The 27965-nt window shown below is 53.6% G+C and overlaps 1 protein-coding gene across 1 annotated transcript; it reads right to left on the bottom strand.

Annotated features, from left to right (window-relative positions):
- Window positions 1-58: 58 nt before the first annotated feature.
- HERPUD2 (HERPUD family member 2) lies at window positions 59-27155 on the bottom strand. The gene is made up of 8 exons (XM_074284543.1): window positions 26222-27155; window positions 18129-18206; window positions 16284-16400; window positions 13209-13363; window positions 10314-10436; window positions 1911-2234; window positions 1342-1456; window positions 59-1009 (listed from the first exon to the last, which is right to left on the bottom strand). The coding sequence occupies exons 1-8, from the start codon at window positions 26372-26374 to the stop codon at window positions 848-850; spliced, it is 1227 nt and encodes a 408-aa protein (XP_074140644.1). The 5' UTR covers window positions 26375-27155; the 3' UTR covers window positions 59-847.
- Window positions 27156-27965: the final 810 nt, after the last annotated feature.

Here is a 27965-nt window from a genome sequence, read left to right as displayed (position 1 = left end):
AGGGCTGAAGTATAATGGCAAGCTAGTGAAGATGATTAAATAAATATTCCACAAACAGTTTACTATAATTGACCTTTTATTAAAAAAACTAATTACAGGGATTGATTTCCAGTACATCTCATTTTATAAAAAGTACTGTATATATCAAACATTTGTAATGAATCAAACATCACTGTTAATTCCCTTGAAGAGCTGCTTGTTTACTGGTTTTAAAAGGATTAGTTCCAATTAACTGGGTATATTCTACAAAAGAAAATCTCCATTATCGCTTCTGGCATCAGAAAACTTGTTTAAAAAATTTTAAGCTTTCAAGAAGCAGTAAGAGGACTTATTGCTGTGTTGCAGAAGAAAAGATACTGCTCTAGCTCATTTTGTGTGACGGGCATTCTTTGGAAAAACTAGAAATATAAAAATCATCTTTTGAACTTTTAGGGTATTCACAGAAAATAGGCGTATTTATTCATTCAAATTTCACATTGCTCAAGGGCCATCGGCTCCTAGTGTAGACGTTGATACTTTAAACAGCTCTTTAAAGGAATAATATGCACTAACAACAATTTCTTCTTGCTATAATATCCATAATTGAAATGAATAAAACATGGAAGACCAACATTATTATCACACTGTGCTCCTCCTTAAGGGATGTTTAAAAAAGCACACATTTCGTAGCTCACTTGTGCTGAAAAAATTCATGTGCATGAGAAGCTGAAAAAAAAACACCTTTTTACAACATGATCAAAAGAAAGTTATAAATTTTTTCGAAATTGCACTGTTATTTAAAACGCTTCCCTCCAGTCAAACCCACTTCTCAGGACAGTTCTTTCTCGGCTGGCACAGGTGGTCAGGTCTAATTGGCAACCTGGGGAGGCCCTTCCGGGATGAGTGAAGTAAAGAAGGTGGTGATAAAGGACCAGGCCGAAGCCATGAGCCCGGGCTGAGGCCCACCACTGGCATCCTCCCCGGCATCCTCTTCACTCTCCTCACCAAGCCCATCATCCATCAGATGCTCCTTTCAAACCAAACAAAAACCACATTGGTGAGGGACTTGCCCTGGGGAGTAAGAGCGACAAGCATGACCTGGGAGGCTGCACCCCCCGGCCTTCCAGAGAGAAGCCAAGAAGAGTCCCCGCTCGGGACTCAGACAGGGAGGAACCCAGCCAGGTGGGACATCCACTCTCACCACGCGCACAACCTGCCGGGCTAGTCTAACTTTGGATCATGAATCAGGAGGAGGAAACCAAGCTGCCCTTTCTGAAGCTCCTGATCTTCTATCCTGTGGTTACTCCAGGCGCAAAGTAGAAGGGGGAGGGACCTTGTTAACAAGCCTCTGGGCCAACGTACCATTTCTTCAAGGTCTGGATTATTCCCATCCTGCCCATCGTGGTTCACACCGGCATTATTGGGGGCCTGTAGCTGCCCTCCTTCTTGTCTAAAGGGAAGCCATCCGGCCTGGTGTCTATTCGGCAACATAAGGAAAAAAAGAATCAGAAATCAGAATGGCTGTACCACTTAACAGTGAGTGAGATCACCCGGGGGGTCTAGGATCGGTGCTACGGCTCCCCACGGCAGGCCACGGAACACCCCCCTCCCCTTCCCCACCTCAGGTAGAAACTAGCTGTGCTCCGAGGGCCCATCCCTACTCTCAACTAAGACGGGCTCTTTGGGAAGCCCATTCGTTGTGCTCACAGGCCGAGGAACTCCAGAAACCACCGAGGGGTCAGCTTGCCCACTGAGACTCAAGCTCTCCCTGAGGGGCTTCTCACTGAAAGAGCCGTTTGCAAAGGGCAGACTTCACCTGGAGCTCAGAACCAAGAGCGCCCGGCAGCTCAGACGCAATGGGCCCCGTCAGATAAAAGTTCCTGCCACTCGGGTAAGCCCGTGGCAGAGCTGGACAGGTGATTTCTACTCACAGGTAGACCAGCAGCATGGCTCCCATCACCATGACAAAGCGGCTGAAGGAAGAGTAGAAGTACACAATACTAAGGAGGATAGCAGCTCTAGAAAACGTGTACATCCAGTCTAGCCAGTCTCGATTCAGGTCTTCTTCGTTGATCACAGGACCTCCCTGCGCATTCATCTGCACATTCGGATTCAAGGCTCGGTTTTCCTGGGCCCTTGCATTTGGAGCGGGCTGGGGTTCATGAACAGGGACATGGGCCAGATTGGGAGCCTGGGCAGCAGTAGGTCGGGATGGGTCAGTATTGGACGTTGCCTGGGCTGAAACAGCAGCTTGACTGAAATAATCAAAGGGAAGATAATTAAAAAGAAAAGTCACAATGTTTTGGTTGTTCTTTCTTCACCCAAAGGGCCTATACAGTTTCACAGGGAAGCAACCTGTGAATAATAATTGTTGTCAACAGTGAAAATAAGTGAAAAGCAGTGAGAGCGAGAAGAAAATTTTGACCCCCACCCAGTAAATTCCACTGGCAACAGCGGTGAATCCAAGAAGTTCAATCCGATTCCAGGTTAAGTCCTTCTCAGTTACAGGGCACTGGGCGAGAGCCACAATTTGGATAGTTATTGCTTTCACTGAATTTACATTATAATGGTGAGCACTTGGCTACAAATGTAAGAGAAGTTCTATAAAGGACAAGAGAAGGCTCAAACTCATTGGGGGAGGAGGGAAGAGGGCCTTCAGAGGCCATCAATGAAGACTTCCCAGAAGAAAGAACAACTGAGCTGGGTTTAAGGACAGACTTCCAGGCAGAGGAATTGGAAGGGAAACCTTCTGGAGCCAGAGAGCTAGCTGCAGAAGTGACCCAGGGGAGAGCAGGAAGCACGGGACCCCCAACCCCAAATTACAGAGGGTCTTGGCTCTGGAGTCCCAGAATCAGGAGTTCGACATTACACAAGAATTGTGGCCTGGGAGGGCAGAGCAATGTATTAGGAAGGACTGATGATCGAGCACCGAGCTGGGAAAGGAGGATATGGAGGGTAAGTCACTAAAGTTGCCGAAGAAGGAGCAGAGGAAACTCAGAGCACCCAAGGAGAACAAGGACAGAGGAAGCCACCAGATTGGGCAATTATGAGATCGCTGTGAACACCCACCCAAAGTGTCCCCACTAGACACTAGGGTGGACACAATTACTAAATGCTCCTTAAAGAAACGAACGACATAAATGAAGAAGTAATGACGGCGACGATACTACCAAAACTAATTTATATATTTAGCGTTACTAAATCAAACTACCAAAGGGACCCTTTACAAACTCTATACAATAATGAGAAAAGCATTTAAAAAAACAAAGAGGAAGGATAGAACTTCCAGACCTCGAAGTAAGTTATACATCATCAAAACTATCTGGTGCTAGTTTAAAAGCAGAAAAGTAAATTTAAAAAAGGAAAAAAATATATTAGACAAGGAAGAATCAAAAATAACCCAGTCTGATAAACCTGAAAACAAATAGCCTAGTAAAGTATTGCTGGAAAAAGTAGAAAGCTACCAGGCAGAAACTAGATTTATATTAATACTATATCACACACCTCCAAAAATTCAAAATGGATACATGACCTGATTATTAAAAACCACATAACAAATGAGAAAAATAAAGGAATCATCGGTCTTCCACAGTTATGGATAGTGGGTGAATTCTTAACCACATAAATGACACAGATGATTACAAAAGATAAAATAATTCTTTCTGGTTACAATCAAATCCCAAAGCTTTTGCGTGATCAAAACTAAAAGAGCTATAAAAAGAAGGCAAATAAGTGAGAAAGAGAAAATAAACCTTAAATCAAATTTCTCTAAGAGTTTGATATACAAGGTAGACAACAGAAAGCCATTCTTCAATAAAGAAGTAGATATAGGATAAGAACAAAGAGTACTCAAAAGAACTGTAAATAATTAATAACCATATGAAAAAGAGGCTCCAACAACAAAAGTGTGAAATTACAATCACTTGGGCCCAGTCTCAAAAAGAGGCTTGAGGAACACCTTCCCTTGTGTCTGGGCCGAGTTGATTGGCCATGAGAGAAAGACATGGCGCCCGCTGGATTTTTTGCCATGTTGGTTATTTCTGCTTAAATTTTTTCTTTTCTTTTACAAAATTCTTTTATTATGATGGCTGGCTTCTCTGGGAAGAAGTGGGAGGAGTTTCAATTGAGTAATGAGAGTGAAAGCCAAAATGCTCAGGGCTGATAAGACAAGGAGAGGAATACACGTGTGTCTGTGTCTGTGTGTTTGTCTTGCAGCTCCTACTCCTCCAGGGGGGATGGCCCGTAAAGAACACCACACACCAAATACTACATCCAGGTAAGTACAGTGGGAGGACTGGGATTAGAGCTGGATCTTGAAGGAAGCCAAGGACAGCTAAGAGGCAGGTGACAGAACCAGGTGTTCCCAGGTGGGAGGAGTGGGAGGAAAAGCACCTCTCAAATACTCCTGGGCTTCTCCCCCCCTCCAAGAGGGCTTCAGCTCTCGAACATCAGCCCCCAGGCTCACATCTGTCCATGCTCCCCTCAGCCTCTTCTCCCCCATCTCCACGTCAGGAGTCATCTTCACCTCTGACCTCACAATGAACCTTCCTGAGCCGTCTTCTTCCCACCTCTCTTTTTTGTTCCCTTTTGTATGAGGCTACTCCATTTGACTGTGAGCGCCTTGTGTGCACACAGTAGGAGCCTCATAAAGGATTACTGACTGTTGGTGGGTAGGAGAGTGTGCAAGGGAACAAAGTCTAAGAAAACTGGAGAGGGAGGAGGGCGCCGGGGGACTTCAGATGCCTGAGGCTCTTGTATTCGAAGTGCTGGGGGCCACTTACAGTGTGAGGGGGGAACAATCACTCGGAGATCGGAGAAGAGGGACCTGAGGCAGGGGGCCCGCCCAGAGTCTGAAAGCACGAGATGGGGGGCCTGAGTGGCAGGGAGTATGAGCTACACGAGGGGCCACAGACAGAGAAGCGAGGGTGAATGAAGAGGAGTGGGAGACTGGGGGGCTGCACTCGACAGGAACGGCAGCTCCAGAGGAACTGGGGAGTTCTGCTTTGCCGCGTCTGAGGTCTCCTGGACATCCAAGAGGCCCAAAGGGAACTCGGGAAAGAGGGAAGCAATGGAGATCATCAGTGAAAGGAGGTAGGAAGCAGCCTGAGCCACCCTGGGTGAGGAACGACCCAGATGAAGACCCAGTCAGAGGAAGAATCAGAGAAGTATCCCAAAAAGCCAGGGAGAAGTGTCCAGGAGCCGACTGGGACAGGGTCAAAGGCCAAAAGGAGGTCAAGGGGACAAGAATGATGGAGAAAAGGTCATTAGGCTTGGTAATGAAGGAAACAATGGTTTTAATTGGGGGGGAGGGGAATCATTTTTGCCAACTGAAAGAAAAAAACTTTAATTTTAAAAAGGAGAATAGTTCGACACTGATACATTGTTGGTGGAGTTGTGAAAGAATCCGGCCATGCTGGAGAGCAATTTGGAACTATGCCCAAAAAGTTGTCAAACTGTGCATACCCTTTGACCCAGCAGTATTTCTACTGGGCTTATATCCCAAAGAAATACTAAAGAGCGGAAAGGGACCTGTATGTGCCAAAATGTTTGTGGCAGCCCTTTTCGTAGTGGCTAGAAACTGGAAGATGAATGGATGTCCATCAATTGGAGAATGGTTGGGTAAATTATGGTATATGAAGGTTATGGAATATTATTGCTCTGCAAGAAATGACCAGCAGGAGGAATACAGAGAGGCTTGGAGAGACTTACATCAAGATGTAACTGAGTGAAATGAACAGAACCAGAAGATCACTGTACACTTCAATACTGTATGAGGATGTATTCTGATGGAAGTGGAAATCTTCAACATAAAGAAGATCCAACTCACTTCCAGTTGATCAATGATGGACAGAAATAACTACACCCAGAGAAGGAACACTGGGAAGTGAATGTAAACTGTTAGCACTAATATCTGTCTGCCCAGGTTACTTACACCTTCGGAAGCTAATACTTAATGTGCAACAAGAAAACTGGATTTACACACATATATTGTATCTAGGTTATACTGTAACACATGTAAAATGTATGGGATTACCTGCCATCGGGGGGAGGGATAATTTGGAAAATAAATAAATAAATAAATAAATAAATAAATAAATAAATAAATAAATAAATAAAATAATATAAAAAGGAGAATAGTTGGGAGCAATTGGGAGCAAAAGATCCTGAGGAGGAGGAGAGGAAATGGAGGCTGGGCTCCAAAAGGACAAAAGGTACAGGAGCATTGAGCCAGGAGGGGGAGACTGAGTGAGGAGTATTAAGATGGAGGCACCGGAAGGGCTTTGAGTTGTGAAAGAGCCTTTAGAGGCTGGTGAGCCTGGTAAAGAGGATGATGGGGACGAGAACTTGTTAGAAAAGATGGGGGTGGTGTTCTGAGGCTCCTCCCTCAGTTTCTCTGCCTGTGGGACTATTTAGTGTTATGCTGGCCTTCTCCAGGAAGTCCTCCCCCATCTCCCTTGCCTCCTTCGGCCTTCTCCTGTAGATTTTGTTCCTGCAGTTACTCCTTTGAAAGCCGGGGACCCTGGTGCTGCCATGCTTTGCCTCTTTAGCACAGTACGTGGCATACAGCAGGCACTTAATAAGTGTCTGCTGCCTGGATGACTTCCTGTGAATCTCTTCTGTCACACCTCTCCCATAGACAAACCACCAGGCGACAGGCTGCTGGGTAGTCTTGGAGCCTTCCCACTGGAGGTGAGGCGTTCAGCCATGGGGTCCCTGTACTGCAGGGCGGTGGCACGTCCGACCGCGGGCATCATTTGGTCTGGCCCTGCCAAGGTAACGCCGAATGCCAGGTACAACCACCTTTGCTGCCGAGGTGGCCCGGCCTGCAAATGGCCTTGGTCTCCCCCGCTCTGAGTGACCCGGTCACAGCTCTATCGAGCAGCAGTTTGGCCCTGGTCAGTTCTGAGGACTCCATGCCCCCCACACTGTGCAGCTGGCTCCATCGGGGGTCTGAGCGGGTGTGCGAGTGCCAGGTCTGTGGGCCGGCGGCTGGCTGAAAGGCCAGGACACCGGAGGGAGTCCTAGGCGATGGAGCTCTCGGAAGGTTCTACCTAGTAGGGGGAAGTCCTATCGCCTTCTCTTCCAGGCCCAGCTGTAACTGCAGCTGGTACAGAATCTCTTCTTGTGAGATGTTTGGGGTTGAAGACATTTGTAAAAAAAGTAAAAAAGCGACTCTTCTGCCCGCTTACTGGTCACGTAATTTGGGAACATTAAGACTCAGCTGTCTCCAGCTAAGTGAAGGAGATCGTGCAGAAGATGCACAAGGGCCTTCTGGGCCCCAGAGGACGACGCTGGAACGATGGAGCCACTCGGGGGGACCGAGTCTGGGCGGCTCTGGGGAGAAAGGGCGCCCCAGCTTTAGGCCGCGTCCTCGTCTCCAGGCCGCAGGAGGTGAAATGATCCATCGGGGCTCTTGTGACCCCCAAGTGCCCGTGTGGAGCCTGGCCTGGCTAGGGAGACCCCAGGGGCCTTCGTGGGGCCGTCTCTGGGAGAATTGCTGTGGGCTTTGGGCAGCAGGGTGAGCCGACTGAGACTGCGGGGCCCAGAGCATGTAGTGGTGGGGGGGGAGGGTAAGACCAGACGAAAATCTAAGCGGGAGCCTTGCAGACATGTCAGGGGCAGGGGCAGCGGAGTGACTCTGGGATAGTCACTCCCCCTGCTTGCCTCAGTTTCTTCATCTGTAAAATGAGCAGGAGAAGGAAAGGGCAAAATCAATTTGGTGCCTTTGCCAAAAAGAGCTCTGAAAGGCCTTTTAAGCCCACTCTAGCCTCAGGCCCCCTGCTGAAGCGGACAGAGCCTGCCTCTGACTCAGCTGGTGCTGGATTCGAATTCTGCTTCTAGGATCTTGGCAGAGCTGGGGCCGCTCCACCTCAGAGAGAAGGAACACAGGTGGAGCCAGAGAAAGAGTCTGGTAAAGTGAGCACGGGACTCAGGTGGAAAGGACCGGGCCGGTGGGAGACAAGAATTACACGGCTTGGTGGCTAAGCAGACAGAGGAGTCAGGGAGGGAATCCGTGTCTCAGTCCAGGTCAAGCGACCCAAAAATGGTCAAGCCCCTCCCACTCTGTTTTTTCTTCCGTTTTTCCTCCAAGAGCGCCAAGAAAGCAGCAAGGAGCCTCTTCTGTCTGTATCCTCCTCGGTGATAAATCCTCCTCCATCTCTCTCTGAGAGGACAAATGGCAAGGACTTGGCCTTGGAGACTACTGGCCAGCCGGGGAAGAGAAGGCAACAGAAAGCCGTCATGGAGTCCAGAATCAGGAGCTAGGAAAATCAAGGCCGTCGGGTAGGGCCATGTTCGAGAAGCCGGCCAGCGGGGGACGGCAAAGGCCTCTCCGGGCTATAAATCCCACTCTCCTAGGCACTCTGCCTATTTTAAGAGCTATAAAATGCATGTTCTTTCCAGCAGCCCAGGAGCTTGAGCCACGGCGACCTGGGAGTTCAGGATCCTAGGCAGGAGATGGCAACGAGGATGCAGGGAGGGCCCAGAAGTCGGGGACTTTGGCCAGAGCCAAGGGGTTAGCTTCGGACTTGAAATGTGGTAGGACTGAGGCTACGCAGGAACTGAACTAGGCTGTGAATCTACTCCCCCCTCCCTTCCTGGCTCATGGAGACCGAGGTAGTACAAAGGGACCTTTTAGGGATTGCTTATGTTTGTTCCAGTTAAAACCTTTGAAGTGAACACTTGTAAAAGCTAATCTGACTCTTAAATTAAATGAAACTAGGGCGCCTTTAAAATGGGAGAAACACAAATGGTAGGAGTTTGTGGCAGACAAGATCACCTCCACCTTTTAAGACTCCAGAAAACCCGCAGGGAAGAGGGGAAACGTACTGGATCGCTCCTTAAGCAACAGGTCCAGAATAATCTCTGTTAGCTATGAGTTTCTTCTAAAATAAAACTGGGCCCTTTGCATTAAGAGGCATCTTGGGAGAGATTCTCTGCCTGGGGGTTTTCCTCCAGAATTTTCTTCCTAGAACGGGCCACTTGACAATTGTGCTCAGACCACAGATGGATGGACTTGTGAAAGATTTTCTACCCAGGACACTTTTCTCCTCTGAGAGGCGGGGACACCCCCCCCAGGCCCCGAAGAACTCCTTGGTCGGTTACTCCTTTTCAGTTCTAAGTGTAGAGTTGGGATGGCCTCAGCCCAGAGCGGTAGCCCGGATTCGATGTCCAGATGTGGCAACCAGCAACACGGAAGGCCCAAGCTCAAAGCTGGAGTCCCTGGACCAAAGGGAAGGAGGGGACTGAGGCTATGTGGGAACTGAGTTCAAAATGCCCCTCTCCTTCCGAAAGCCTGAGGTTGGAGGGAGCAGAGAGATTATGCCCCCAAGGTGTTGCCATGTTTCCCCATGATGCCTCCAAAGCTGGGTTAAGGCTAAAGAACCAAACTAAAAACAAAGAAGCAAACACAAATAACCACAACCCAATTCAATGAAGCATTTATTAAGCACCTACATTATACACAGTAAGAGGAATCTGTGACATCCCGGAGAGAAAGCCAGGCCTGGGTTGAGGGAGAGCAGGGCTCCGGCCTCACCTCTGGCTTTGTCACCTTAGGCTCGTCACTTCACTTTGGGTGCCCCAGGCAGTAGCCCATGGGGCTTAGTAAGTTCCCACACATCAAAGAAGTCAACACGGCTGAACACAAGACCATGTGCCATGTGTCTGGCACCAGGGACAAAAACAAAAAAAAACAGTGTCCCCAGCCCTCAAGTCACTCATCTCCTACTGAACCAAGAGATAGGGAGACTCCCAGCGGTCCCCCAGCATGCCCGGTGTCAGGAGCCCCAAGGGCCTCGGGCACTGGGCATGGAGTGAGGAAGGCTCACTGTCATGAGTTCAAATCCAGCCTCAGACACTGACTGGGTGACCTTGGGCAAGTTACTTAACCCCATTTGTCCTCAGTTCCCTATCTGTAAAAGGAAATGGCCAAGCCCTCCAGCATCTGTGCCCTAAAGAGGCAGACGTGACTGAAACAACAAGCAAGGGCCTCCTTGTGCTATCCTCCCCGAGCTGTGAGCCTCGGCCTTTTACCGATGGGACTCCTGCCCATTCCACCCAGCGTCCTGCAGAGTCCCAAGCTCCCACCTCCACATCCTCCACACATCCCTCCTGGGAGCAGCACTCGCCACAGGGGGGCCCGTTCGTGGAGCGGGAAGCCCTGGCCGACACAACACTTACGGGATCTGGAGTGTGAGCCGGAGCACCGACAGCCGGTGTCTGACCGGGCGACATCACGGACGCGACCAAGGGCAAGGCCAGCCTGCATCTGCGGAGACCCTTAGAGCAAACCGTGCAATGGCAACTGAAATGATGAAGTGGAAAAGACTTACTACTGCATGTAATACTGACGGGCGTACATCTGCTGCCACCAGATCATCTGGAGGGGGCTGAAAGCGGGGTAGACAGGGAATCCAGCTGGAAGGGCTTGCCCAGGAAACTGATTCCCAACATTTCTGAAATAGAAAAGAGAGGGGGAAACAGGTCTGAGACTTTTAGCCTGTGGGAGCTCTGATCCTGAACTTATTCTTCTCGATTATTTTCACTCGTCTCAAAACGTAGATCTGTAGTCCCCCAACATTCGGCACAGCACAACACAAAACGCTCCCAAGTCTGTCTGAGTGACCACCAACACGAGTGGAAAGAAAGGACTCACTGCTGACCACCACCGTCATTTCAGGACATAGAGATCTTTCCTCTTCCAGAAAGGGGGAGGGGCTGGCACACTGGTGCATTGTTGGCAGACTTGTGAATCAGTAAAAATGATCCTGGAAAGCTGGAATAAGCCCAGCAGTTCTTCTTATGATCAAGTCAGTCAACCAGAACTTATTAAGGAATATCCAGAAAGGCAAGTGAATCCTCCAGTTCCTGTTCTCAAGAGGAAACAAGCAAGCTAACAGCTGTGTCCAAGCCAGGAAGAGATGGTAACCATCAGGAGGCGGAGGAGCAGGAAAGACCTAGGGAGCCGTCCCGCCTGGGGGTGGCTCCGTGAGTGGCCGGGCACAACGCCTTTCTCCTCGCTCTCCGTTTGACCGCTCTCAGCAGCTCCTTGCCCCAGCACAGACACTGCCCGGCCTGCAAGCCAGCCTCATCTTCCGGTGCTTGTGCCTCCATGAACCTTCCAGGTTTCTGACTCGGGCTAGACTTTTTTTTTTCTTGAAATGGTTGTTGTCAAGGGCCGCTGCTCCTGCTTCATTCATTTTAAAGAGGAATGACAAACCCGAGCCGGACTCCTAGTTCCCACCCATCCCCCACCACGGATGCCTGAAGTGGCGGCTTGAGAGCGAGCCTCTGGCTGGCCGGCAGGGCTTTTCTGCTGGGCTGCTCATCTTGGTACAGGAAGCAACAATGGACTTTTGGGAAACTTCCTCATGACCCAAATACCAGACAGGCTGAGGGGCGGACACGGTTTCTGTCATCCACCTTGTCCTGGGGGTTTTACCACAAAATCATTCTCTGAGCATCACGATTTAGGCCCTTGATTAATTGCCCACAAACCGCTGCTATCTGTCCTTGCCTTCCCAAGTGGGCACAGGTGAGCATGGGGAAACTAATTCACCTATTACATGAAAAGTGGGATGGTGCAAGAGCGGGCAGCAGGACATTCACATGTCCTGGATTCAAGTCTTGCCTATGGCACGCCTATGGGACCTTGGACACAGTCACGTAAGCTGCTCTCTCTGAAGAGTCGTGGCTCTGCCTTGGTCAATGGAACTACCAGACTTGAGGTTCTCCGCATAGCATTTACTAACCTTCTAAAACGAAAAAGTGCTTTTAAGGATCAAATGAGACAGTTGTAAATCACTTAGCATAGTGCCTGGCACACAGAAGGTGTTGCATAAATGCCCGTTTCCTTCCTTCTTTGAGATATAAAAGCACTTTAAAAGCATCTCATTTTATGTTCTAAAATCACTATTGATTAGAGAAATGAAAATGGTACTCTGAGGTTCCACTTTGTACCTCTCAGACTGGCTAAGATGACAGGGAAAGATCATGATGAATGCTGGAGGGGATGTGGGAAAACTGGACACTGATACATCGTTGGTGGAGTTGTGAGCTGGTCCAATTATTCTAGAGAGCAATCTGGAAGTATGCCCAAAGGGCTATCAAACTATGCATCCCCTTTGATCCAGCATTGTTACTACTGGGCTTATGTTAGGTTCTTACTAAGTGCTCTGTCGTACTTGACAATTCTCTAGTTCCGGCCTTTCCTGGGGAAGAGCTTGCATGCTTAGGAGGAGCAAGTTCAATGGTTGAAGTAATTCTTCCCAGAAGCCCTTGCATTATCCCATGCCCATTCTCTGGGAGGATAAAGAGGGCAGCTCTGGAGGAAAAAGGGAGTTGTTTCTGGACCAGACTTGAGGCTGCTCTCTGCAGGAAGGGAAGTCGGTTCTCTACAGGAAGAAGAATCTGTCCGAGAGATTTGAGTTGACACAGCAGATCTCCTCCCAGAGAGTGATCAGCAGCTTCTGAAGACGACAGCACATTACAGGCTTATATCCCAAAGAAATACTAAAGAAGGGAAAGGGACCTGTATGTGCCAAAAAGTTTGTGGCAACCCTCTTTGTAGTGGCCAGAAACTGGAAGTTGAATGGATGCCCATCCATTGGAGAATGGCTGAATAAATTGTGGTATATGAATGTTATTCTAACAATCAGCAGGAAGATTTCAGAGAAACCTGAAGAGAGTCACATGAACTGATGCTGAGTGAAGCGAGCAGAACCAGGAGATCATCATACACGGCAACAACAAGATTAAGTGATCATCATCTGTGACGGACGTGGCTCTTTTCAAGGAGGAGATGATTTGGGACAATCCCAATAGCCTGTGAGGAGCGAGCCGCCTGCACCCAGAAAAAGCAGCGTGGGAACGAAATGTGGATCACAACAGAGCATTTTCACCTTTTGATTGTCTGTTTGTTCTCTCTCTCTCTCTCTCTCTCTTTTATGGTCTGATTTTCCTTGTGCAGCATGACAAATATGGAAGCACGTATAGAAGAATTGCACATGTTTAACCCTCTGGGACAGGAGCAGGGAAGAGAGGGAGAAACATCGGAAGCCCCAAACCTTACAGGGATGAATACTGAAAAATCTTTGCATGTATTTGGAAAAAATGAAAAGTCACTAAAAGTTTTCATTTTACTCTCACAAAAATGAGCCCGGCTCATGTAGTCAGTCTCTGACCGTCTCTCCCATCTCCTCCAGCATCTGGACCCCCAAGCTACTTACCCTTGCACCACGTACGGGAACTGCAGGCTCTGCTCGGGATTGGCTGGTGCTTGTGGCGAGTTCCGGTACCTCGGGCCTTCAGAACCAGAACTGGCCGTGGCAGTCAGAGACTCCTGACTTGAAGATGGAGTTGATGATCCCGAATTATCTGAACTCTTAAAATACAATTTAAAGTTTTTCAGGTAAGTTGGTTTCATTGCTATCCAAGGGATCACATCTCTCTGTTCCCAGTACGAGTGAGCACGGCCCGTTCCCACAGTTCTATCAGCGCTAAATATACTCAGACGGGACCTGCAGCGGCTGCTGGGGCTGGGGAAGGAGCAGGGCTCCTACTGGGCAGACTTTCACTTAGAAAGGCTCTTGGTTACCAGCCCCATAAGGTCTGTCCCGGGGGCTGGACCCCAGCCAGGGAGACGGGGCATGAGCAGGGGAGGGGCCTGAGCTGCTGCGTGCCCTAAGAGGGTCTAACCTCAAACCACAGGTGGCAGGGAGGGTCACAAGCAGTGCCCGCCAGAGTTCCTGGCACACAAGTGCAGGAAGGTCTGTCGGGGCTGGGGTGGAGTCCCCCTCTCTATACATGTTCCCAATAGCACATAGACTGAGACGGCACGAAGAGCTTTGGGCATCCCCTTCCGCCAGGTATAGCAGCAAGGGTGGGAGAGCCCTGGCAGGAGTGGGGACCACCAGGCCATTGGGGCTTTCACTGTCCCCTGGTTCAGCTCAAAGTCGTCCCAAAGCCTCCGAGGACTTCCCCACATTCAGCACTCATGGAGTCAGCAGGGGAGTGGGGGAAGACAGGGGCCGAGATGGCCCCTTGGTCTAAGGCCCAGCCTGGTCCTTCCCCCTCTTGACAAGGGCTGTCTTCACTGTTCAACAACAGGAGGAGGGCGAGGGACCCACACATGGCAGCACTTCTGTTTGAGGAAGAAAGCGCCCTGAAGAGAAACACGCTATTAGCCCTTGTGAGGGAGTACCCCCCACTGCAGGGTGGAAGTCCCACCACGTTCAAACTCCAAAAGGGAAGAAGATGGCCTTTGACAAGGTGTCAAAATACACTCCACCAATGAAAGCATTCGGAGCTGGGGAAAGCGTGAAAGGAAGCGTTGTCAAAGGGCCTGAATGGGGATGTAGTGGCCCGCGAGGAGGGCAGAGGGCTCACCACAGACCGGGCCCATCCTGCCTGTCTTAGTCTGGGCCCTCAGCGGCCCACCAGAGGACTTCCCCCCCTCCCCGTTGGACCTGCCTGGGCATCTAGGAGATAAAGGGCCTGTCTCCCCCCCCCCCCCCCGTGGGACCTGCCTGGGCATCTAGGAGATAAAGGGCCTGGCCCGAAGAGATTCTTCCTGCATCTGCTGGGACCAGGCTGGGGGGTGGGGCAGGAGGAGGAGGTGATCTGCTCTCTTAAGAAAGACAAGTCACCAACCGAGAGGAGAAAGTGACCCGGGGGTCAGGGAGGTGGGAGAGCAGCCTCTTCAGCACGGGGGCTTGCCAACCCAGGGAATCCACACCCTTCTGCCAGCAGGAGGATGGCGAGGGTTCTGGGGCTCTGCAGTCACCCGATGTCCTCAGACTCAGGGGGGGCCTTGAGCGACAGCCTCACTTTTCAGAGCAGAAATCGAAGCCCAGGAGGTAAGCGGGGGGGGTGGCTCTGATGTTTCCCCACCCTAGTTGCACCCTCCTGGCTCTTAGCATGGCAAGTCAAGGGCCTGGCCCACACAACGTTGCACAAAAAAGCTCTAGACGGATAAGTCCCTGCCAGGGTTAGGGGCCGGAGCCAGCAGAGCTGGGTTACACAGCCCCGGAGGTGTCAGGGACAGGAGGAAGTCTGGCCAAGAGGAAAGATAGATGCCTGGGGGGTGCACGGGGCAGAGCTAAGTCCTCAGGAGTGGGCCCCCAGGGAGCCAGAGCAGCCCTTCATCCTCTGGCAAGAGGAGGGGGAAGGCAGACCCTCCCCGGAGAATACCGGGCTCCTATCTACGAAGGCAGGAGGAGAGAAGAAGCGGCAGGACAGAGCGCCCGGTGAGCTCCCTGTGGCCGAGGGGAGGGGCTCTCCCTGCGTGTCTGGGCGGATGCTGCCCCGTGGGGGTCCCTGGGGACTGCTGGACCTCTACACACAGGATCCACTCCAGGGCAGCCCCTTCTCAGTCCCTCGGTACTCTCGCTGGTGCATCTATGCCAGAGGCCGGAGGACGCTGATAACGACAGGCAAAGATTCATGGAGCTCGTTGCAATGGGGGCCCCAGAGGAGCAAACAGAAATGTCCCTCCCAAGGGAGACGCTCTCGGGGAGCAAGCCCCCTCCTTCTGTCACACTGTCTGTGTAAATCTGGCTTGAATCACAGTCATTTTGGTGGAGGAGTCCCTGACCCTCTGAGTTACTCTGAAACAGCCTCAGCGCCAATGCTGAAGCCCGCAGCGACCACAGCCCGAGCTCCTCGGGACAGAGCGCTCCTTCCCGGGGAAGCCTGGCAGCGGGGGGCATCCCGGCCACTGCCACGACCCAGAGAGCTCCTTCCCGGGGAAGCCTGGCAGCGGGGGGCATCCCGGCCACTGCCGCAACCCAGAGAGCCCGGCTGACACGCTGGCCAGGTGTAGACGGGCAGGGTAAGCTTAAAGGGGAACCCCAGGCCCTGGCTCCCCTCCCCAAGCTGGCACGTACTAAGTTCAGCATTTGAGAACTGTCTGAAAATCAAATGCCCATCCTGGAACAAGAGCTCCCTCCCACTCCACCTCGGGCATTTAAAAAGCAAAACCTCCACACTCCTCCACCTTGGGGTTCCCACATCAGCCCGGGAGGCTCCCCTGGGGATCACAGGGCAGTAAGCATTTGCTGAGCCCCCACACCCCACATTAAGACAGGATACAAAAGGGTCCCTGGCAGCCCCAGAGACAAGTGCACAGGGAGTAAATGCTGAGAACTTCAGGGACGAGTACTCCGGACCGACCAGGGAGAAGGGAAAAGGCCCCCGGCGGGAGGTGGCCCTGAGATCGCCGGGAGGAGTTTGGGGGGTTTTCGGGGCTTAGGGCCTGCTTTCCCAGTCCTCCCTCGCCCCATCCCCACCGGGCCAACACTCACATAACTGCTGCTGATGGAGGTCAAGGCTTCCTCGCTGCCTCTCCGGCTGCTGGACCGGGGGGAGCTGGGAGGAGATCGAGAAGCACAGACTAGATGGACCATATGATAGTCATCTTGCTAAAATGAAACAAAGCGGAGATCACCAAGTAATCCTCGGCAGCCTGTCGTCCGGGAGGGGCCAAAGCCGCCGAGGGGGTGTCGCGGGCCGCTCTCACTCAGCCTCCGGGCGGGACACTCTTGGGGCTGCTGCCCGCGGCTCCTCGGCATCTGAAGAGCATCTCACACCCCGAGACCCTACAGTGACGGGACGGCGGCTCCACTACCGCCACCCACTGGGCCAAAAGAACTCCGGGGTCCGACATCGGAAATCAAAAATCAGCTGACATCGTAGCTGTCGCTTTGGAGCGTCTGCACACCCCAATTATGCAAGCCCTATGCGGAAACTACAATTAGGAAGGGAGGGCAAATGATTGCAGTTGGAAACGGGCTCCCCGGGCCTTTCTCTGGTCGGTCACCGGGAGACAGAAGTCCCGGGAGGCCTGCTATGAAACCAGTCCTTAAGCTTTTATTCCTCCTGCAGTACTCGAGAATCTGTCAGGTTCCCCTTATTTTCCCCTCACTAGAACGGGATGCAGAGGAGGGCGGGCCACTGCTTTATGTAATCTGAGTGAGGTGGGAAGAGTGCCAGCCTTGCAATCGGAGGCTGGGGGCTCCCCCCCCGTCCCACCTGAGGGCCTCCCCCTCCATAGTGTAAATGAGGGGTGGGGGAGTTGGGCTAGACTGCCCCAAGGACCCCTTCTGGCTCCCAAGGATCTATAACCCTGTGGATACTGCAAGTGTGGCTACGCAGACCTCCAGGGGAAGCAAGCGAACAAGAGACAAAGGGAAGCCACAAAAAGAGGAGAAAAGAGGAGCAGCCGAGAGGAAGGAGGAGGAAAGATGGAAGTGCAGAAATGGGGGGTGCCAACAGTCACGGAGAACGACAGGGAGCCAAGAGCTGGGAGAGGGACGGGGGAGGGCATGGTCAACGGGCCACGAGGTCTCGCCCAGGACTGAGCCTCGTGTCTGGCCATCTCTTGGGGCAGCTGTCATCTGGGAGCCAAGCTTATCCCGAACCACAGAAATGCACTGCCCGCGAGGCAGGGGAAGGCCCTGGGGGCCGATCTTGTGTGCTCTGAGGCAGCTCCCCTGATGCTGGGGGGTTGCCTGGGCTGACTGGCTTTGGACGTCCCTTCCAGCTTCAGAGCAGGGATTCCTTCCCACAGAATCAGTACTACAGGCCGTGGGTGGCCAGGGGAGCTGCTGGAGAACCTCGGCCCGAGATGGGCCCTCCAACGCCAGAGTAACCGATGGCTCCCCCCCATAGTAATCGATCTCTAGCTTGTCAACCGGGCACTGTTAAGGGCCAAGTTAAAAAGTCTAAAAGGTTCAGGGAATGGCTAAGGAGATGCTACTTCGATTTCTCCCTGTATCCAGCACGTCTCCTCGGTCCCCTGGAGAAACCTGAGGAGGTCATTTGGCTGGATCGATGCCAGTTCCTCAGCAGAGGCAGAGGCAGAAAGACCTCCTGAGGTCAAGGCCAGTTTTGATGCCCCCCACGGCCACACTCATTTCATAACCGGCTATCGAATGCACACCTTGCTGACAAGTTAGCAAATGACTCTAACAGCTCCTTGGCTGGCTTCGGGAGCCCCCTCGAGCCTCGCCACGTGTTCTAAGGAATAAGTTCAAGTTCTCAGAAAGTGGGAAACTAAACGTTGGAAGCCGACTCCCTTTTCCGAACACGGCCCCTCTCAAAAAGAAATGTGAACGACAAACTGAGCGAACGGTGTGGGAAGGCCTTACTTTTCTGAGAACATCTTTCAACTGCAGATGGTCCGGAAGCAGTCTGCCAGAGTACACCAGTCTTTGATCCTTTGTACGCTGCGAGAAGGGACAAAGAGAAGAATCCTAATTACACAACTTTCCAGTGCGGGCGACATCCCGGGGTAAAAACCCATTTACCCTCAAAGCATTAGAAAGCTGGCAGATACCAAACACCCTAAGTGGCTACACACACACAAACACACACAAACACACACACACACACACAAACACACACACACGCACAAACACACACACACACAAACACACACACACGCACAAACACACACACAAACACACACACACGCACACAAACACACACACACGCACAAACACACACACAAACACACACACAAACACACACACAAACACACACACACGCACAAACACACACACACGCACAAACACACACACGCACAAACACACACACACGCACAAACACACACACACAAACACACACACGCACAAACACACACACACGCACAAACACACACACACATACATGTGCACACGCTCATATACACACAAACACACTCACTCTCATTCTCTTTCTGATGAGAAAACGCTGGCAACATAATTAAAGCCATAGAAATAAAAGTGGGCAGGAAGTGCCCGGCGGGGCTCAGAACATTCAGCCGGGGCAAAGTTACACATTTGGAAGAACTGACTGAGAAAGACGCGGTCAGGGCAGTGTTCTGTGGGACGAGCTTTTATAACGTTCTGAACCCCATTTGATGAATATTATCAACAGTAATAATAAAAATAACAACAGCAGCAGCCTACTGTGCAGGGAGGGTCCCAAGGCTTTGTAAACATCTGTTGACAATAACTTGTGAGAGAAGTGCTATTACACTTCCCAGTTTTCAGATGAAGATGAGGGGATGGGACCAACCTGTTCTGCCCCCAAAGTGTCCTCCCTTCCCAGGCTCCTTGGAGTCTTAAGCAGTTCTGTGAGAAGGGGAAGTAAAAGCTGCCCCCCCAATGGCCCTGTATAAAAAGGGAGGCCTTTTCCCCACAGGAGAGTGGGCCCGCCACACCCAGATCTTATGTTTTCTCAGAGTAAACCACGAGGTTGGGGCACAAGCAGGAGACAGAGCGGACCGGTCAGGTTCGGACCCACAGTTGGCCCAGTGTGTCCGGGGGGGAGTTGGTTCCCCTTCTCCTTGCCTGGGCCAGTCCTGGAATTAACTGGGCGTGCCCCAGGGAGCCAAAAGATTCCCTTCCTATCTCCTGAGCAAACATTCTTAGCCAGTTATCGGGTTTCCCAGGACCACCCTGTCCAGCTTAGTGTTTCCAGACTGGAGTTTGGGCCCAGACTGGCTCAGGGTGACTGTTAGCAATAGCAACTGTTTCTGTTTTGGATCCACAGGGGGGAAGGGAGGAGGGGAGGGGAAGGGCAAAGGCTGGAGAGAAGGGGAGGGAGGGAGATAAACAGAGAAAAAGAGGCCACCCTCTGCCTCACTTCTTTCCTGGTCTTCACCCCTGACGGGGCAGTTCCCTCAGTCAAAGCGAAGCCCTTAGCTTCACAAGGCCAACCCCCTGCCCAGGCCCACCTCCACTCGTCTGGATCTCTGTCTGGCTCTGGAGGAGGCAGGGAGGCCGCTGACCTTGCCCAGCCCAGTTCACCTGCAGGCCATGGCATCCCCTATGCCCATTTCTGAACCCTCCCAGTGGACCCTTGTGCTCCCAGACGTGGGCAGGGGGCTCTCTGGGGCTCTCCCAAGGCAGCCCCAGGTCACTACAGCCAAAGGCCTCTTCCTAGCAAATGGCTAAAGCCGTCGGCCTCTTCTCCTGGGTCGGCCCTTAGACTCCCTAGAGCTCTGCTACCCTCGGCATGCCGCGTGCCCCCCGCAGAGGGGACCTCGGCCCAGCCCTGTCCGGCTCTCTGCACTCCGGGGACCCTGCTGCCCTCCCTGGGGAGACGCTCTCCCCCAGGTCCTTCCCTTCCCAGCACTCCCAGCCTTGGCCAGAAGGAGACAACGGCCTGGGGCCTGCGCTCCCTCCCACTTCCATCAGCATCACTTGGCTCTCCTACCTGAAACCCCTCGGGCGCCCCTCTAAGTTTCAGCCGGCCACTTAAGCCCGAAGGAGAGCCAGGGCCTGTGCTAAGCACCGGGATACGATGAAGGAGGATGAGGTCTGTCCACAAGGTGCTGGCGACTAATGGGGAATCTGGCGCTTTTCCGGGGAGCAGAGCAGCTGGGTGGGCAAGGTGGGCACTCTGGGAGGCTGCGCCCTCCCACCCAAGGGCCAAAGGGGGGGGAAGGGGAGCGCCCAGGTCCCGAGGCCGCCATGACCATCACATGAGACCCGCAGGGCGCCCAGCACCAGCGTGAACGCCGGTCCCCACTGAGGGCACCTCGCCTCCAGCTGCCTGCCTCCTTCCCAACAGCTCTCCAAGGCCCGGAAGGAGGAAGTGACTTATCCAAGGTCACACCGTGTCGGGTGTCTGAGCCTGGATGTGAACTCAGGGCCTCCTGGCTCCACTGTGGGTCCCTGCCGTATTCTTCCATGTGCTCCCAAATGGGGAAGAGAGGAAGCCCCTTCTTGCCAACTCAGAATCAGATACTTAGGAGTTCGGTGACTCCAAACAAGTCACTTAACCTGCCTCAGTTTCCCCATCTGTAAAATAGGGTGGTGGGGAGGACATTTGTGAATCATAAGGTGTTATTCAGGGCTCTTGAATAGTTGTCCCTCTCCCTGTGCCATCCTGCCTCCCCTTCCCCTTTTCTCATCACCTTCAGCTGCCCTTAGCCAGAGGGCGGGGCTCTGGGGTTTGCTGAGGTTGGGCAGAAGGACAGGGAGATCTGGGGCATGTTTGTGAGTGGGTCGTGGGTTGGAAGGACCCTGAGCTCTAGGAGCCTGCACCACTTCAGGCCGGGGGGGGTCTGGACATATCCGACAATTTTCAACAGCAAACACCGATAAAGGAGCTTTACTCTGCAAAGAGGAGCTCGGATCCCAATGCTGGAAAGTGAGGGCTATTACGATCCCATTCTACAGACGAGGAAACAGAGGCAGAATGACCAGCCCAGGTCCAGAGCTGGCAGTCTCTGAAGCTGGAGCTGAACTCCGTCCCTCCTGACTCCAGGTCCATCGTTCTCTGCTGCTAGCAGAGAGACAGGCAGAAGAAGACAGAGACACACAGAGAGAGAGAAAGACAAAGAAAAGGGAAGAGAGGGAAACAGAGACAGAAAGGAGAGAGAGACAGATTCAGAGATAGAGAAAAGGAGAGAGAGACAGAGAGAAAGAGAGAGAGACAGAGACAGAGAGAGAAAAGAGAGAGAGAGAGAGACAGAGAGAGACAGAGACAGAGAGAGAGAGACAGAGAGACAGAGAGAGACAGAGAGAGAGACAGACAGACAGACAGAGAGAGAGACAGAGACAGACAGAGAGAGAGAGAGACAGACAGAGAGAGAGAGAGACAGAGAGAGAGAGAGAGAGAGAGACAGACAGAGAGAGAGAGAGACAGAGACAGAGACAGAGACGGAGAGAGAGAGAGTGCGCAGTATCCTGAAATCCCAGGGAGGAAGCAGCATCCAGGAGAGGCTGGTCAACCCAGTGAGACACAGAAGAAAGGCCGAGGATGATAAGGACCCAAAAGAACAATCTTGAGACATAAGTGGTAACCGAGAGAGAAGCGATGCAGTCAGAAGCCAGGCTGCACAGAGCTGATAAGACACACAGGGAGCGGCGAGAGCCCAGAGCCTTTCTCTAGGCTTCTGGCCCTGGAAGGGAAGAAGAGGCAGACGGGGCCCAGAACAGCCCCCCCAAGTGAGGCCCGCCCAGCTGGAGGCTTGTGGCGCCCAGTAAAGAGAGATCAAAGACTGGGTGTGGGTGTGGGGCTGAGGGAGCCACCTACACTCCTGGCGCCCCACCTCCCACAAGCCTCCTCCTCCCAGATCACTTCAGGTCCGGCCCGAGGTCAGGCCGGGCTCCTCTCTCTGATGCAGCCAGCTATCAGAGACCTCAGCCCCAGCTGGACCCAAGCCACCTCCTCATCCGAGACTGAGATAAAAGAGAAAATAGAAGCAGTTGTCAAGGGAGCTGAAGGAGAGAGCAGGGCAGGAGAGAGGCTCAGGAAGGGACCTGATTTTTTATTTGGTTGGGGTTTTGCTTAACACAATTTTATTTTCCAAATACATGTAAAGATACTTTCTAACATTCATTTTTGTAAAAGTTTTGAGTTCCAAATCTTTTCTCTCTTCCCCACCCCAACACAGCAGCCACATGCTACAGGTTACACACATGCAATACTTTTAAACTTATTTCCACATTTGTCATGTTGTGCAAAAGGGGGAAAAAAACCACAAGAAAGAAAAAGCAAGCAAAGGGGGAAAAAGGTGGAGACTCTATGCCGCAATCCATAGTCCTCTCTCTCGATGCAGACGGCTCTCTCCATCCCGAGGCCACTGGAACTGGCTTGAATCACCTCATTGTTGAAAAGAGCCTCCAGAATTGATCACCACATGACCTTGTTGTTGCCATATGCAATGTCCTCCTGGTTCTGCTCATTTCACTCACAGTTCAGTTCCTATAAATCTCTCCAGGCCTTTCTGAAATCATCCTGATCGTTTCTTTCTTTTTTTTTTTCTTTTTCTGAGGCTGGTGTTAAATGACTTGCCCAGGGTCACACAGCTAGGAAGTGTTAAGTGTCTGAGACCAGATTTGAACTCGGGTCCTCCTGAATTCAAGGCTGGTGCTCTATCCACTGCGCCCCCTAGCTGCCCCCTGATCGTTTCTTACAGAACAATAATATTCCATAACATTCATATCCCATAACTTATTCAGTCATTCTCTAATTGATGGGCATCCACTCGTTTCCAGTTTCTTGCCACCACAAACATTTGTGCACATGTGGGTCCCTTTCCCTCCTTAAAGATCTCTATGGGATACAGGCTCAGTAGAGATCAAAGGGGATGCAGAGTTTGATAACTTTTGAGCATAGTTCCAAATCGCTCTCCAGAATGTTTGGATCCATTCACAACTCCACCAACTATGTATCAGTGTCCCAGTTTTGCCACATCCCCTCCAACATTTGTCATTATCTTTTCCTGTCATCTTACTCAATCTGGGAAGGGTGTAGTGGTATCTCAGAGTTGTCTTAATTTGCATTTCATTAATCAAAAGTGATTTAAAGCTTTTTTTCAAATGACTCTCCAAGGCTTTAATTTCTTCATCTGACAATCATCTGTTCAGATCCTTGGGGCAATGACTTGTAGTGTCCTAAATTTGACTGAGTTCTCTATATATTTGAGAACTGAGGTTTTTACCAGAAACACCGGTTGTAAAAAGTGTTTCCTAGCTGCTTCCCTTCTAATCTTTGCTGCATTGGCTTTGTTTGTGCAAAACCGTTTTAATTTGATGCAATCAAAATTCGCCACTTTGTACTTTAGAACACTCTCTAGTTCTTCTTTGGCCATAAATGGCTCCTCTCTCCAAAGATCTGACAAGCAGGCTATTCCTTGCTCAAGAAGGGCCACTTTCTGAACGCAGCATGGGCTGGATCCTCTGGTGGCAGTGCAGGGGAAGGCTGAGGAGAGAAAATCTGGAAGGGGCTCCCCATGAAGGGCAGAGAATCAGAGGGCAATAAAGGATGCCCTTGCCTCATGGCAGTGAGGACTGCCTCGGCGACACGAGGTGGACACGTCTGTCCAGAAGGCAGGCAGACTCGCACTTCCTCTTACCCCCCTCCAAGACCAAGGCTCTCTGAGGAGATGCTGCTGGGACAGGGAAAGAAGCCACAGCAGGAGGAGGCCCGAGGGCCCAGAAGGCACAGGAAGAGGCTTAGGCCAGAGGAACGTGGCACAAATTATTGCAGTCAGATTTCTGACCACAGGCCTGGGTGGAATCTTGGCCTTCCCTCGGTGTTCCCTGAGGTTAGAGGTCATCCCTGGAACTGGGAGACCAAGACGTTGGAGGAACCACCAGTATGAATGGTTAGGTCCCCTAAGCAGGGCACCGGGTGAGGGAAAATAGCAATTCAGAACTGAACTCCTGGCAGAAGGGTGGGCCGGGCCGGGAGCAGGCCCCAGACACTCCCCAGATGTGGGGCCCTCCTCAGCTCCTTCTACCGTGCCACAGGGGTCATGACAGTACCTCTGCCCCAGGGTGTTCTGGGGATAAACCTTCAAGTGCCAAGCTACCAAGCACAGAATTTTGAGCATAATTCCAAGCTGCTCTCCAGAGCAGCCTCCGGGTTACGCTCCACGATCCCCGCCGGGCCCTGGTCTCAGCACGAGCCCCAGCTGCACCTCAGAACCCTTCAATCCTAATAACGATGACTGGCACTGGTGCCAGGCTGGGAGTCGGGAAGACACCCACTAGTGAGCCTGAACAAGTCATTTAACCCTGTTTGTCTCATTCCTTTATCTGTAAAATGGAGAAGATGGCGAAGCAGTGAGGCCCCTCTGCCAAGAAAACCCAAATAGGGTCGCCAAGCGCCGACACGGCAACGGGCACATCTACAGGACTTGTAAAGCTTGCCACGTGCTTTACACACAGAAACACCTGATCCTGACAACCCTGAACCCTGTGAATTATTCCTACTTTACGATGAGAAACGGAGGCCACGAGCCTGTTAAAGGACGTCCCCAGGGTCGCTCACACAGCTTCTCAGCCTCCTCACGGCGGACCTTCCCTGGCCCCGCAGCTCAGAGTCTTGGAGAGGTCCCCAAGTCGTCTCGGTATCAATTCTCCACTAATCAGTCTCCACATACTTGGCCCCACACCTGGCCAAGGACCGCGCATGTGACCATGACCATGACCCTCCCCGAGGCCCGGGCAGCTCCATTCTGTGTCTCAATCGCTGACGAGCCGGGAGCCGGCAGAGTCGGTGCTTAACAACATCCCGACGGGAGAAACAAAAGGCCCCCGGGTGCCAGGCGGCGCACTCCCTGCAGAGAGCCACCATGGGCATGCGGGCACGGCGGAGCGAACGGGACGGCGCCACTCGGGTTGCCAGGGACCGGGGATCCCGGCTGGCCGCTGAGACCTGGCGCAGCCCTCCACTGCTCCGGGCCCCAGTCTCCTCCCGGTAAAAAGTGGTCCTTCCCGTCCCAGATCTGTGTTCTACAGCGGCCAAGTATCGGGAAGAAACAAGAGCCGAGCCAAGAGTAGAACAAGGCTCGAAACGCAAAGAAAGGAAGGGCGGCCCCTGGAACCCTTACTGGGGTAGAAAGGTAAGGGGGGCGCAGCCCCAGGCAGGTGGGGGAGCGGGCCTGAGCCAGTCCATCTGCACAGTCTCTCAGGCCGGGACTCTCTCCTGGGCCTATGGATGCTCCAGTGAGATGGGGGGGGGGGATCGCCACTGTTTCTGCACAAATAGCCGAACTGGCTCCATCTGTTGTGGCGAAGCCCTAAAAACCAAGGGGCGTCCACCAAAGGGGGAGGGATTAATCTAAGGCACAGGGGCATGCCGCACTGTGGCTGCGGGAGGAGGAAAAGGGCAGATGCGGAGAAATGTGGGAAGAGTTCGGTGAACAGAGGCAGCGGGACCCTGGCACAGCCCTTTTCGGCCCCCTCCCGCGGAGATTAAGGCAGGAGAGAAGCAAAACGACTTTTTTTTCTCCAACAAGGAAAGGAGGCTAAAAACCAGACCAACAAGTGGACAGAAGCAAAACTGCTGGGAGACAAAGTCAGGACTCGGGAGCCGGCCTCCGCCGGCTCAGTTCCAGGGATGTCGGGCAGCTCCTTGACCCCACCAGCTCCCCCAGGTCGCGGTCAGCTGCAGCCGGGGCTTCCGGGGCCCCCTGGCCCGATACATAAGTGAAGCACTTAACGTGAATAAGGAGAAAATTACGTGAAAATGCAACTATGCGGAAAAACCTCACAAGCACAAAGCGAGGACTCCCGTAAAGAAGCCGCTTCCGAGGCTTTAAGCCCTGAGAGAGGAGGCCCCGAGGAGCCCCCACTGGCCGCGATGGCCACGGTGCCGGAGGGGGAGTGCTCAGGGTGGGATCAGCCCTTCTGGCCTCCCTGCTCACCGGCTTGCGGGGAAACCGAGGCCCGCCCCCAAGCCGTCCCGAGCAGACACCTGCCCCCGCCCGGACCCCGCCCGTAGCGCCCCGACTCACGGGCTTGCCGGGGTACACGTCGGCCAGGTGCGCCTTGAGGCGGCCCACGCTCCACTGGTCCGGGCAGCGGATGGTCTGGTCGCCGTAGCGCTGGTTGGGCGTCTTAATGATCAGGGTCACGGGCGGCGTCTCGGACCCGCTCGGGCCCTCCATGGCGGCGGCCGAGGCCGGAGGCCGGGCCGGGCACGGCGGGCGGCAATTATTCCGAGTCCGGCTCGGTCACAAATCCATGGGCCGAGGACGCGAGGCAGCGGCGGGCCATGGGCGGGCGGGGCCGCGGGGGCGGAATGGGACAATCCCCGCCAGCTCCGGCCCGGTCTCCGGCTCCGGCGGCCTGGGGGAGGGAGGACCGGGAGGGGCGGGCAGGGGCGGGAGAGGGAAGAGGCCCCCGGCCCCGGCCCGGCCCTCGCCCCCGCCGGCCACGCAACAAGGCGACCACCGACGACGCGGGGGCCGGGCCGGGCCGGACCGAGCCTGCAGGGCTGGGCTGGGCTCAGGAGGAGCGGGGGGCGCGGCGGCCTTTCTGCCCTCCTCGTTCTTTCCGGGCCGTCCGAGCGGGGACACGGGGACGGAAGCCCGGCCCGGCCAAGAGACCGCGGCGGCGTCAGGAAGAGGTCGGGCCCGCGGGGACGGAAGCCCGGCCGGGCCAAGCGGCGGCGTCAGAACGAGGTCGGGCCCGCGGGGACGGAAGCCGGGCCGGGCCAAGCGGGGGCGGGGGCGGCGGCGCCCGTCTGGGAGGCGGTGGGCAGGTGGGCAGCTTGTACCCGGGAGGTTGCCCGCAGCGTCGGTCACAGCTCACAGGCGCCACCCCCGAGGCCGCCCGCAGGGGGGCAGGCAGCGCGGGCGATTCACCCTCGGGGGCCTGAGCCTCCTGCTCCGGAGAAAACACCGGTTAGGCGGCCCCCAGTCCCCGGCTCCGCCTCCACCGCTGCAGCCCGGCTCCGCCCGGCGCTCCAGCAAAAGAGGGAGGGAGATGGGCGGCGCCAAGGAGCGGAGGCAAAGCATCAGTGTTGCGCCTGCGCGAAGGGGGGGGCGGGGCATAGGGAAGGTGAGCCGCGGCCGCGACGCGCTCGCTCCCGCCCCTTGCGGGACGGGGATGCGCTCGGGCGTCCCCTGGGAGGTAGTTCTGTGCTTTCGGGGAGCGGAAGTACGTCACTTGGGGGGGGACTGAAACTCCGAAACTAGGTGCGGTCCCGCACTACCCTTTGGCGGAGGAAACGGAGGCTCGGCCGGGGCGTGTCTTCCGTGTGCGGAAGGAAGGGGCGAGGAGGTTGTCCCCTCGGGGTGGGAGGGGTAGCCTCGGGGAAGGAGTGAGCTCAGTAGCCGGGGGATGCCCACCGAGCCGGGCCTTGGAGCGTTCCCCGGGAAGAAGGAGACTGAGGCAGGCAAGATAGCCCACTGGCTAGTAAAGAGTCGGGTGCAGGATTCGAACGCAGACCTCCCTCTCTGCGGTGCCAATAAGGCCAAGGAGCTCCTTCCGGGCGACCTAGGGAGGGAACGTCTGGCTTCGGGGGCCGAGGGGAGCAGCTCCAAAGGGTCTGAGAGGAGCGGCTGAAAGCTCACCACGGCCGCTAGGTGGCACTACGGTGCACAGAGCTCACGCACGGCCGCTAGATGGCCCCACAGTGCACAGAGCTCCCGAACTCCCCCGGTGTCACATGGCACTGCAGTATACTGAGCTCAGCACGGCCGCTAGGTGGCACCACAGTGCACAGAGTAATGGCCATAGGTTGGGAGTCAATCT

Source organism: Sminthopsis crassicaudata, chromosome 1 (genome assembly GCF_048593235.1).
Source record: "Sminthopsis crassicaudata isolate SCR6 chromosome 1, ASM4859323v1, whole genome shotgun sequence".
Lineage (NCBI taxonomy): Eukaryota > Metazoa > Chordata > Mammalia > Dasyuromorphia > Dasyuridae > Sminthopsis > Sminthopsis crassicaudata.
Note: the sequence above shows the minus strand (reverse complement) of the source record. Positions and strands in the feature narration are given on the sequence as shown.

What these genes read in the sequence shown, in the direction of transcription:
- HERPUD2 (XM_074284543.1), bottom strand. Translation starts at nt 26,374, where the DNA reads ATGGAGGGCCCGAGCGGGTCCGAGACGCCGCCCGTGACCCTGATCATT. An exon ending in TGAAAGATGTTCTCAGAAAA is followed by an intron (nt 16,401 to 18,128) that starts GTAAGGCCTTCC and finishes GTTTCATTTTAG; the next exon opens with CAAGATGACTATCATATGGT. An exon ending in CCTCCATCAGCAGCAGTTAT is followed by an intron (nt 13,364 to 16,283) that starts GTGAGTGTTGGC and finishes TTGTATTTTAAG; the next exon opens with AGTTCAGATAATTCGGGATC.